The sequence below is a fragment of the Oryx dammah genome, unplaced genomic scaffold (assembly GCF_014754425.2).
Source record: "Oryx dammah isolate SB20612 unplaced genomic scaffold, SCBI_Odam_1.1 HiC_scaffold_25, whole genome shotgun sequence".
Lineage (NCBI taxonomy): Eukaryota > Metazoa > Chordata > Mammalia > Artiodactyla > Bovidae > Oryx > Oryx dammah.
Genome location: NW_024070209.1, coordinates 37,598,072 through 37,610,826, shown reverse-complemented (window position 1 = coordinate 37,610,826; position 12,755 = coordinate 37,598,072). Strand labels below are relative to the sequence as shown.

Here is a 12,755-nt window from a genome sequence, read left to right as displayed (position 1 = left end):
AAAAGAACAGAGCTTAAGGCTGAATCTGGTTAAACTGTCTACATTTACTCATTCATCCAGTAATACTTGTTTGAGAGCTATTTGTGGTTTGGTTACTATCAGTAATTTGGATTTTTAAAGTGCGGTTGAAAGCTCTTGAAGAGTTTTCAGCATAGAAATGACATGATCCAAAATAGTAAATCAGTCTGTAGAATTGAAGACAAGCAATAAATAAGAGACTGGTTGAGAGAGTGCAGCAGAGTCTAGTAAGCTAGAGAGAATGTTGAATCCAGTTAGGATAATGGCAGTAGAGATGGAAAGAGGAGGGGTGGTTAGATTTGAGATATATGTGAAGATAGAATTGACAGGGCATACTGCAGGATTAGATGTTTGGTAATCAGGAATAAGGAAGATACAGTGAAGAAGAAGGAATAAGCAGTTGGAAAGAATAGAGCATCAGGAAAATATGTTGTCTTCAAACCAAGGGAAAATATAATTGGTAAGGAAAGAAGGGCCAGTCAGGCAGCAAATGCTGTTTCATATTCTTTCAAGAGAAAGACTGAGAATATTCTACATTTTGGTTAGAAGAATGTCCACTGAAATGAAGGTAGAAATAAAAATAGTCTTACTGTATCTCTCTCTGAATTGGCAAAATAATCCAATAAAATTGAGGATATTGAGGTTTAGCCTAAGAACCATTATGAGGAATGAACTAATGAGTATGTGAGAGGTAAAGAAGTTTATAAAATTTTGAATGTTGCATTAAAATAGCTGCATGAATTTGTAATGAGTAGAATCCAGTCTGCACTTTGAACTGTAAATCAAGTGCATAAGTAGAGGACATGAATGATTATGAAACATGAGGCAGAGTGATTGGGTAGTGGTCTGGAATGGAACCAAGAAGGAATCTGGATATCATATGGAGAGGTCTTTCTTATTTAGGGTCCTTTTTATTTATTTCCTTTCTTCACTGGTGGCTCAAAGAAACTGCTGGCAGTGCCAGAAATGCAGGTTCAGTCCCTGGTTTGAGAAAATCCTCTGGAGAAGGAAATGGCAACACACTCCAGTATTCTTCCCTGGAGAGTTTGTGGACAGAGGAGCCTGGCAGGCCCGAGTCCCTGGGGTTGCAGAGAGTTGGACACAACTGAGCAACTAACACTTTCACTTCACTTGTTTCTTACAATGCAACAGGAGAGATGCTTGGGAAGCAAGTATATTTTGCCATCTTTTAGAATTTGTTCACATTTCTTGTGGGGCATAGTGATAGAAACATGGGTTTAGAGTTTCATGGATACTCTTCAACAGTTTTTAATTCCATTATTTCTATCTTTATGATTTTGAGCAAGTTTTCTCTGAACCTCCCTTTTTAAATGGAGATACTACCTGACTCATGTAATAGTTTAGAATTAATATATGAAAATTGCTTTAGCACAGTACTTGACACATAAGCACAGTAAGATAACTGTATTCATGGTCATCTTATAATAGTCCTTATGTAGGCAGCATTTTCCTCTTTTCCAGAAAGGAAAGACAAGTTAAATATTCAGCTGAAAGTCATGGAAATAGTGGACAGTGAAACTGTGGGTGGTGCCACCAGGTGCTCGATCTAGTTCAGGGTTACTCCCATTGCACCAAATATATCAGATTTTGAGACAATAAGACACTACTGCTGTAAGTGGTGTCATCATGTCTGTCTTGGACTATATGTTATACCATACTGTATGTAATACTATGCATACATTTAAAACTATCTCAGAAAGCATTTAAGCCAACTGTTGTTATAAACTGCAGGTGCTTCCTGGATAACTCAGTGATAAAGAATCCACCAGCCATTGCAAGGATGCAGGTTCAATCCCTGGGTCAGGAAGATCTCCTGGAGAAGGAAATGGCAACCCACTCCAGTATTTTTGCCTGGAAATCCTGCACAGAGGAGCCAGGCTACAGTCCACGGGGTCACAAAAGAGTCGGACAGGAATTAGTGACTAAACAACAATGGAGAGATACGTGCTGCATTTTCTGGTTAATCTCACTGATTTCAGGCATCACATTGATTTTGAACCTGTAAATTGAATACTGTAAATCTAATTATTTTCCTATTTTAGAAAAAATTAGTATTCCTTTTGAAAAACTTTAGCTCTTCCTATATCGATTTTGTCAAAGTCATTGGGAGCAAAGATAGGGTTAGTCTGGCAAGCAGTAGGATCTCAAATATTTTATGAGTAGATTTTATTCATATTAATGAAGTGGATCAGTACTAAGGAAGAGAACTGAAACATAATTCATTGGTTTGTTAGACCCTTTAAAAATGTGTCATGGATTTCTTAGCGAATATATAAAAATTGGAGACCCTTTCCCCAAAAAAGATGTTATGAATCAAGTTTTAGATAAAATTTTAAGGCGTCTGTAGACTCTGGATTAAGAACCTCTGGTTTAAACAGTATTTGGCTCAAGAATGTGTTTTTAATATATAAAATCGAAAATAACTATTTCTCATAATAAAACTGCATTGTGAAAACCTGTTAGTGGAGGCTAAATTGTCAGGTTTCTCTAGCTCATGTCTTACTCCCATGCTGGGCTTGAACATAATCACCTTTATTTTTTCTTCTTCTTTCTTTTTACACAATCAGACCAAGTAAAATTTTAAAGTTCATTTTAAATCTGACTTCCATAGGGATATAGTGGTGATTAACTGTTTTAGTTAATAGAGGAAGACTATGCTTTCCTTGGTTTAAACTGGGACATTAATAACATCCCAAAGATACGTGTGCCACACACTGATTAGGAAAAAAATGAAAGATCACAACGTACAGTGATTGAAAACAGAATTTACTATGAAAAATTGGGCTTGACTCAATTTAGGCTTTTTGGTATGTAAGAAATTGTGCCATTTGACACTTCATTCTGGTATAAATATTCTTGTGCCAGCTCTCTATATATGTTCCCTTACCCAACAATTTGACCCTTGGAATAAGCAGTTCTAAACAGTCCTTCTTAACGGGTACTTTTTTACCGAGACACATACGTAGGAGAGAGAAAAGGAAAGATGGATTTTGTCATCATTTGACTGAACAATAACATAAAGATGGAAGGTGTCTCTACTCTGACAGCATTTCCCTCTTCTCTGTTAACCAACTGGTGGTGTATTTAGGTCATGTTCTCAAATTTGACTTATCCAAAGAATTACCTGAGATCCTTGTTAAAAATACGGATTCTTAGACTTACTCCAGACCTGTATCCAGGGGAGAAGCATGGGAATCTATATTTTTTACCATCTCCTGAGGTCAGTCCCCTTTGCATTGAAAACAATCCTGAATATAAATCCTATTTAGTTTCTGGGATTTTGATTGGCTTATGGATAAAGAGTTTACTGTTAAGGATGGGAAAGAACAAAAGAAAATGGTTAAGAAGAAAGATACTGCATCATTTTAATTCAGACTTTGTTGCTTGCTTGGACTTTTCTCAGAAGATAGATTGGAACCAAAATGGAAGGGGCATTTAATACCTGGATAAAGAAAGGGTTTTGAATTTCATTCATTCTGCTATACTAGTGATTTCCAAAATGTTATTTTAGTTGGAAAAATATGATTCACAGTATGAATCATTGGAGAAGAAACCTGTTCATCAAAAATTGAATTTCGCTAATATTTAATGAAGTCACATGGTGAAGAATCAAAACTAAGCATAGTATTCTGAGAGAAGGGGATTCCCTGGTAGCTCAACTTTTAAAGAATCCACCTGCAGTGCAGGAGACCTCGGTTTAATTCCTGGGTCAGGAAGATCCACTGGAGAAGGGATAGGCTACCCACTCCAGTATTTTTGGGCTTCCCTGGTGGCTCAGCTGGTAGAGAATCTGCCTGCAATGCAGGAGACCTGGGCTTGATCGCTGGGCTGAGAAGATCTCCTGGAGAAGAGAAAGGCTACCCACTCCAGTATTCTGGCCTGGAGAATAGGGTCGCAGAGTCAGACATGATTGAGCAATTTTCACTTTTCTGAGAGAAGAGTAACATTGCCATGAAAGACTGTTCCCCACCTATTATGAGTTGTTATAGCCTGTATATGCAGATAAATATTTACAGATATTTTCCAACTAAAATAACATAACCCTAACAAAAATGTGTGTGTGCCTTAAAATGGGTTGAAGACAGTAACGAAAGTGCAAGTGAACAAGATAGTTGTCAAACTGATTTACACTTAGTGTAATCTGTCTGTTGGCCAAGTGACAAAGCCAAAACAATGATTAAAATAGATAGTATAAAAACTTGTCCCTCCCCCCCAAATTCAGAATTGCTAAAAGGATGGCATTAAATATGGATTTGTATCTCCCGTCATTTATGGATGTACTATGCCCTAACTATATTGGGTCTTAAAATTCTTAGTAATAATAATATGGAGCCATTACAGTTTAAACATTTTAAAAATATGGCTTATCTTTTTAAGCTTTATATAATCCTTTTAATTTCTGTTTTAGTATGAAATTAATGTTTTATAAAGTACGTATGACTCTACTAATATTATATTCCTTAAATAATATGTAAGTAATTTGAGGCACACAGTTTTTAAAAGTTTGGAGATCACTATTTCTGCAGCTGCTTTTCTGTTGAGCTCTGAGAAACTCAGGAACTAAGGAAAGAACATGGACCCTCTGCAGGTGCCCTAGTGCTTTAACCAGAATAGCTTTGTTTTTAGCTTTTTTTTTTTTAATGGAGATTCTTAGTAAAATTTTGATGATAAAAAGAGCTCTCTTGATTTTTAAAAAAGATTCAAAACCTCTTCTGTACATGATGGGAGCAACTAAAGGTTTTTAAATCAAAGAGTGGCCTGCTCAAATAAAGGGGCTTTCCCGGTGGTGCTAACAGTAAAGAACTCTTGTGCCAGTGCAGGAGACAAAGAGAGGGGTTCAGTCTTGGATCAGGAAGATCCTTTGGAGGAGGCATGGCAACCCACTCCAGTGTTCTTGCCTGGAGAATCCCATGGACAGACAAGCTTGGTGGGGCTATAGGTCCCATAGACAGAGGAGCCTGGTGGGCAAAGAGTTGGACATGGCTGAAGCAACTTAGCACACAAGCATGATGGCAAATAACCCCTTCTAAGAAGCATGGCCAATAAGAAGCAAGAACACAGATTTTCAGTGTTCTTTTTACCTGGTTATACAACAAATAAGTGTTCATCTGAGACCTAGATTAATTGAAAGATATTTTTTACTTTCTTGTTAGAGCTACCAAAGTACTGAAATGTTTTCATTTTGAAAATTTTGTCTTTATTGGGGCTCACTTTTAGTTTTCTATTTTTTAATAGGCTATAATATTTATAAATACTGGTTAACTGAACAATTAATAAATGTTTTCATAAATTATAGTTTTGATAATTGGAATAAGCTCAGATTGCATTTTTTTGAAATTCAAAGTTTTAGCCATATTAAACTTCCATTATTATGTATCCTTCAAAAGTCCATTTCATTTAGGTTCTCATAATGATTTTAGGGTTTATACTTGTGTTTTAATTTAAAACCAAACTTTAGTTTTTAATAAGAGAGCTGACAGTTTTTCCCCAAAAGCATAACCTTTGGGAGAGAGATAATTAAAGACATCTGACTGTGTATACTATACTTTGGCCAAGTGCTAGACTTTTGATTAAACGTTATCTCGGTAACATGAGCCTGCTAACATACCTTGATATTTTTTGTGTCAGAAGATTGCTTACTGACACTTTCTAGTGTCAAAGCTATGAGTTCTTTGCCAGTATAATACTAAAGTTACAAAGGATAACAAAATTCAATTATATGGTGTCAATTGAGTGCACATTAATTGCACTTATCTGAGGGCATTGCTTTGCTGTTTCCTGTCCGCTTGATTTTTTATTTATACTTTGTAGTTATTTCTTCTGGTGTGATGACACAAATCTTTATTTTTAAACAGGATACATTAATTGTTTGGTCAGAAGCTGAAAACTATGATCTGGCACTAAGTTTCCAGGAAAAAGCTGGCTGTGATGAGATCTGGGAAAAAATTTGTCAGGTAAGGTTATTTTAATAATATTTAACTTGCATGCATTCTTGATTTTTTTTTTCCATTTTATCTAAAAGAAGTATGTTAAAATGTGGAGAGATAAAACAGAAAACAAACATATAAGAAGGCTGACTGCCCATGTGGCTGACTCTAGTTTCCAGCACTCCCAGATGTTGAGCTGATAGGGTGTGGCCCAAGATCTCCACCATAAACCATACAGTTAGCCATACATGTATGTGCATGATACATCTGGCATAGCACAACGCGCCCAGGTAAACAAAACCACTCCTAATAGACCGTATGTTCAGAGTGCTTAGGGATTACCTCTCACGAATTAGACAAGGTCCAAACCTTTCTTGAGGCAAGAGTGCTCCTTGACTGCAGAGATCACCCTTTGGCCCCTTGGCTGAGACTCTTACACCAAAATGATCATATTTGCCTTAGCATGTACATGTAGTGCAGCATATATGCGACAGAGCAGTAGTACTGGTATCAACATGCCTAACGTTTGGAGGAGCCAGTCTGGCCTAGGGATAGATTTAAAGAAAAAACTATTCTGTCCTATAAAGCCATGATTTACTTTTTTGCACTATTTTGACTGATCATTTCCCTCCTTCATCTACTATAATTTGTTTTAATACCTTACGGTCAACTCTTAAGAGAACTCTTTAGTATAGAAATTAGCTGATGGTTAATAGCTAGTAAGTCCATTTATTCTTCATGTTAGTCATTTTCTATTGACATTACATGCTAAGGAGCTTTACTTCAACTTTCCAGTACATTTGATTATGAATATCAATATTATCATAAAGCTTATGTACTTAAGGTAGTTGGATCAATAGTAGCAATGTTATACCATGTGTGGTAGTAGACATAATCTGAAAAGTAAGAATCCAAGTGGATACTGCACATTACTGTTGGGTTGGCCAAGTTATTTGTGGCTTTTCCAGAAGATGTTACAAAGCTTCTTTGTAGAAAGGATAAGCTTCTTTGGCCAAACCAGTAGAATCCCACTTAGTCGTTAATAATTAGTCCATGAGTTTATCATATTGTATGGCAGTGTCTCCCAGAGTGGTGTCAGTTCTGTCTGGTTGACCTACAAACTTCCATTCAACTTTTTTGAGTCCCAGGAGCAGCGGTAGACTTAGTAAATATATAGCTTCAGCCTCCAGGCATCTGTTATAATTGAGCTAAGAGAATACCATCTCTTACCCTGAGCTTTTTTAAGGCACCCATGTTAATACTTGATTTCTCTCATTACATTACCTACTTATTCATTACTTTGCTCTCTGTTATCATTTCTCCTCCCTATTTGTCATTGATTTTTACCCAAACTTTTCCACCTTTGAAAGGAATGTTACGTTTGACTACTCTGCTGGTCTCCCAAGGTTAATTTTTTACTGCACAACTCTACACTTTTATCCATGTTCTGAGTATACATTTAGTTTATTGCTCCCAGCTACTGTGTGGTATTCTACAGAATCATACATTATGTTTTAGTTCTGGGAGGTCATTCCTGACTTTGAAAGAACAATTTCAGTAAAAAGCGCATTTCTTGGTCATTTCTTAACTCCTTATCATGAGAAAATAGAATTCCTCTCTGAAAAAGATTGATAGCTCAAGGGGTACTAAGTATCTTAAGGGTAATGGTGAATGATAGAAAGAATCATTGGGAAGAAAGAAATTATTGAAACCTGGAGCTCAGATAATAATATATCGAGCTCTTAGAAAGCATAGTCAAAAATACATATGGAACTTTTAACCTTAGAAAATGGTAGGGACGTTTTCTTTGAAACAGATGAAGGGAGTGAGTGAAGATTTAAGTTGTAAGATGGAAAAGAAGAATGTTGGAAGAAGTTGAATACTCAGTGGCCTCTTGGAGAAAAAGATCTCTTTTGTGAGACTTAAAGGAGAAATAGTGTTTGACAGTTGAAAAGGAAAACAATTTAAAGCAGTAACTATAAGGCACTGATGACTGTGATTGGTGTGTGGGAAATACAAATTTTCATTGAGAATCCTATTGATAGTGGACTTGCCATGAACGTTTTCAGCATAAAGTTGACTGACTTTAAGAATGTTAAGGACAGTTTATGTTGTAATAACAAAATCTTGAAATTTCAGTGGTTTATCACAACAAAAGCTTGGTTTTTTCCCTTAATGCTATTTGACCAGTATTGGAGAGAAGGAACTTTGCTTAGCAGAGTCACTTGGGGACCCAAGTTGATAAGATAATTCATTTTAATATTTCCAAGGTTATTGCAAAGTGGGAAAGAAAAGTGATGAATCAAGGGCACTGGTTTTTAAAATCTCTTTCCAGAAGTTACACATGGCATTTGTTCACATTTTATTGGCCAAAGCAAGTCACACAGCTCCGTGTACCTTCACTGAATCAATGAACTCACATGCCACAAGAGACAGAACCAGAAATACCTGGTGGACAGCACTGTTGTGTGTTAGTCTCTCAGTCATGTCTGACTCTGCAACCCCATGGATTGTAGCCCACCAGGCTCTTCTGTGCATGGGATTCTCCAGGCAAGAATACTGGAGTGGGTTGCCATTTCCTTCTCCAGGGGATCTTCCTGACCCAGGGATCAAACCCAGGTCTCCTGCATTGCAAGCAGATGCTTTACCACCTGTGCTACTAGGGAAGCCTGGTGGACAACACTTTTGACATCCAAATAGATACTTGGGTTTGTGTGCAATTGACAGATCAGAGTTATGTTTAGGAGAGAATTGAGGAAGCTTGTAAGGGTTAATACTAGATAACAAATAAAACATGCTATAACCAAATTAATGGTTCCAGAGCTATGCTTTTATTCTTAAACTTATGCAAACCGTGTTCATTTGAAGGGTAAGTTAAATCCTCTGGTTTCCTCTTTTTTGTTTTTTGTAACCTCTGATTCTTCTTCCTTCCCCTCAGGCTTCCATTCCTCTTTTCTCTGGTTTCTGTTAGAGTCTTCTGGGCTTACCTGCTACCCTAATACCAAATATCTATCTTCTGTCTTATCTTTCCAGAGTAATAGGCCCATAGGCTTCCCATGTGGTTCAGTTATTAAGAATCCACTTGCCAAGCAGGAGACGCAGGTTCAGTCCCTGGGTCGGGAAGATCCCCTGAAGAAGGAAATGGCAACCCATTCCAATATCGTTGCCTGGAAAATCCCATGGACAGAGGAGCCTAGCGGACTACAATCCATAGGGTCACAAAAGAGACAGACGTGGCTTAGTAACTAAACAACAGTAGCCCCACAGGTTTAGTTGTCAGCTGGATATTCAAACACCTCAAACTCACATCAGTTGGTTAAAGAAGCCATGATCTTCCTAATGACAAGTTTAAAACTGTGGGGTCATTGCAATTCCTTTTCTCTTTTATAGCTATTCCTCATCTGCTCCAACATCACAATCCAAATTCAGTTGTTCATTTAGCCTTTGGAATAACAACCTATTTTACCTATATTTTCAAATTTATCTCATGCAGCTGATGCTAGGTCAACTTTCTAAAGTGCTACACATTCACTTCCCTGAACAGTCCAGATATTTTAGCTTGACTTTCCATGATCTGGTTTCATTCACTCTGCATTTCCAGTTTTGCTGTTTGCCGTGTGTATATCCTGTACTTTCATTTCTCTGGCTCTGTGCTCTTTCCCCTTGCACTTTGAGTACCTTTTTCTCCCTCTGAATCTTACCTTTTTCTCCCTCTTAAGATTTCTTAAAATCTCAAATGTCATGGCGTTTATAATCCCTTCCTTGTATTCTTTGCTCACTCCTACCCCAAGAGCTGGAAGGAATTTTCCTTCCTCTGAGTTTCCAAGATATTTTATCTGAACTGTTCTTATGACCTTGCTTATAGTGTACCTTAAATTTATGTTCATCCTCCTTAGGCCCAGATACTCTGTTGAAAACTCAGAAGTAAAAAAAATACTGTTCCTCCTCTAGAAAAAAAAAATACAGATGCATTAGTATATCCGTCTACTTTTTTCTCTTAAGTTCTTAGATCTTTTTTCATGTGTTGCTTTGGTGAATTTGGAAATTTGTGGAACTTTGTCTATTTAGGATATTCAGGATGTTTTAAGGTGGAGAATAGAAGATTATTACACATTGGATTAGGAATTAGAAAAATTTATGAAAAGTCAAATTCTAAACTTTTTCTTTTAGAATAATTCACTAGAAAATTTGTTAGCCTTGCTTTTCTTCAATCATAAATCAGTCAACCTGCAGTTCTTTATTCATTATGGTGTAATTTTTATCTAGATGTTAGAACCTTTGGAGGCTTTATCACAGATGTTAAATGAATGCCAGTTTTTGAAATAATAGATTTTTTTTTATTAGTCTGTTTATCAGTTTCAGACTCAGAGCAAAAGCAAATATTTTTTCAAAAATATTTTGAGGAAGTGTCCTTGTTAAGCCAGTGTGGTGGTGCTTTGTTATACATAATAATTTTGGGGACTGAGAGAAGAGTTAATTTCTGCAAAGTTCACTCCGCATTATCAAATATTCAAGTTATTAGGTATCAGAATTAACCTCAAGTTATAAGTCGGGAAATTTAGAAGTGAAATCATCTGCAGTCAGCGACTGAAGACTCAAATAACTGACTGTAAGCTAGTAGTATTTCCCCCTCTACACTTCACTTTTAATTAACAGTGTATTAGGATTAATTCCTTAAAAGGTATGTTTACTTAAATTCAGTGGTGAGTGATTTGGTTTCCAAAATTTTGAATTCTTTTGTATTTTAAGGTAACCAGCTGTATATTTTTAGGTTCAAGGTAAGGATCCATCAGTGGAAGTCACACAGGACCTTATTGATGAATCAGAAGAAGAACGATTTGAAGAAATGCCTGAAACCAGTCATCTGATTGACCTCCCCACGTGTGAACTCAATAAACTTGAAGAGATTGCTGACTTAGTTACCTCAGTTCTCTCCTCACCTATCCGTAGGGAAAAGCTGGCTCTGGCCTTGGAAAATGAAGGCTATATTAAAAAACTACTGCAGCTATTCCAAGCTTGTGAGAACCTGGAAAACACTGAAGGCTTACACCATTTGTATGAAATTATTAGAGGAATCTTATTCCTAAATAAGGCAACTCTGTTCGAGGTTATGTTTTCTGATGAGTGTATCATGGATGTTGTGGGATGTCTTGAATATGACCCTGCTTTGGCTCAGCCAAAAAGGCACCGAGAATTCTTGACCAAAACTGCAAAGTTTAAGGAAGTTATACCAATAACAGACTCTGAGCTAAGGCAAAAAATACATCAGACTTACAGGGTACAGTACATTCAGGACATCATTTTGCCTACACCATCTGTTTTTGAAGAGAATTTTCTTTCTACTCTTACATCTTTTATTTTCTTCAACAAAGTTGAAATAGTCAGCATGTTGCAGGTAAGTAAACTGAGGTGTTCTTCACAATTCTGTTTTCAAATATGTAGTTACCCTAATAGTTAAGCTGGTGTTTGTTCCTTCTTTTTGAAATATTTATTTTGTTTACTTTAAATGTACTATCAAACACAGAAAACAGGGCTTTATCTCATAGTTTTCTGTAGAGTCATTTATTAGTGTGATCTTTTATATTTCTAAATCTGTCATGCAGCTGGAGTTTGGTTTTTTTTTTACTTTTTTTGCATTTAAAACATTGTGGTACAGTATATGTGACATAAAATTCAGAACGTTAATAATTTTTAAGTGTACAGTTCATAGCAGTGTGTACATTGACAGTGCTATGCAGTCATCACTACTATCCATTTCCCAAACTTTTCCATCTTAAACAGAACCAGCTTATTTTTAAAAATACCTTTTATGCCATTTTGTGAGACCTAATTATTATTGTGGGTATGTGTGACTGTGTGTCCTTAAAGATTCCTAGATAATTCAGATATGCAGCCAGGACTGAGACTAACTGATTTTATTCTGTTTCCTTGAACTGTATAATGGAAGTTTTGTACCTCTAATGGTGAATGAGTCCTTGGCATTTTGGTTTTGTGCGTGTGCCCATTTTTACATTGTTGCAGAGAAAAAAGGTTTTATTTCAGACTTTATAGGAGCAGCTCCTCTTTTCCCCTTAAGGTTTTGTTACCTGAAGTAGTTGAGTTCAGTTCAGTTTAGTCGTTCAGTCATGTCCGACTCTTTGCGACCCCATGAATCGCAGCACGCCAGGCCTCCCTGTCCATCACCATCTCCCGGAGTTCACTCAAACTCAACATCCATCGAGTCGGTGATGCCATCCAGCCATCTCATCCTCTGTCGTCCCCTTTTCCTCCTGCCCCCAATCCCTCCCAGCATCAGAGTCTTTTCCAATGAGTCAGCTCTTTGCATGAGGTGGCCTTATTGGAGTTTCCGCTTTAGCATCATTCCTTCCAAAGAACACCCAGGGCTGATCTCCTGTAGAATGGACTATTTGGATCTCCTTGCAGTCCAAGGGACTCTCAAGAGTCTTCTCCAACACATGCACAATTTGACTTAGAATAATTATGATTTATTAAAAGCTTTTAAAGTGAAATGGTAAAGAAAAACTGAAATGATCTAAGGAAACTAGTTTAATTATTAATACTTAGAGAAGCAGGGATTTAGGGGGATATTTCCCAGCTGTATTTATAATAGGCTTTAAGCTGTCATTCAGTAGCTTCCTTAATACATATATCAGAACAGAGAGCTTTTGTAGAATATTATCAAGAATAACGGGCTTCTCTGGTGGTCCAGTGGGTAAAACTCTGTACTCCCAACGTAGGGGACCCAGATTTGATCCGTGGTCGGGGAGCTAGATCCCACAAGTCACAATT

General features: G+C 36.9%; 1 protein-coding gene across 2 annotated transcripts in view; it reads left to right on the top strand.

Annotated features, from left to right (window-relative positions):
* PPP4R3B (protein phosphatase 4 regulatory subunit 3B) overlaps positions 1–12,755 on the top strand; it is a 51,179-nt gene that overhangs the window by 6,580 nt on the left and 31,844 nt on the right. For both annotated transcript variants that reach the window (XM_040224862.1, XM_040224863.1), the window contains exons 3-4: positions 5,895–5,993; positions 10,738–11,361. In XM_040224862.1, the coding sequence (XP_040080796.1) occupies positions 5,895–5,993; positions 10,738–11,361 (723 nt within the window). The remainder of the gene's footprint in view (positions 1–5,894; positions 5,994–10,737; positions 11,362–12,755) is intronic.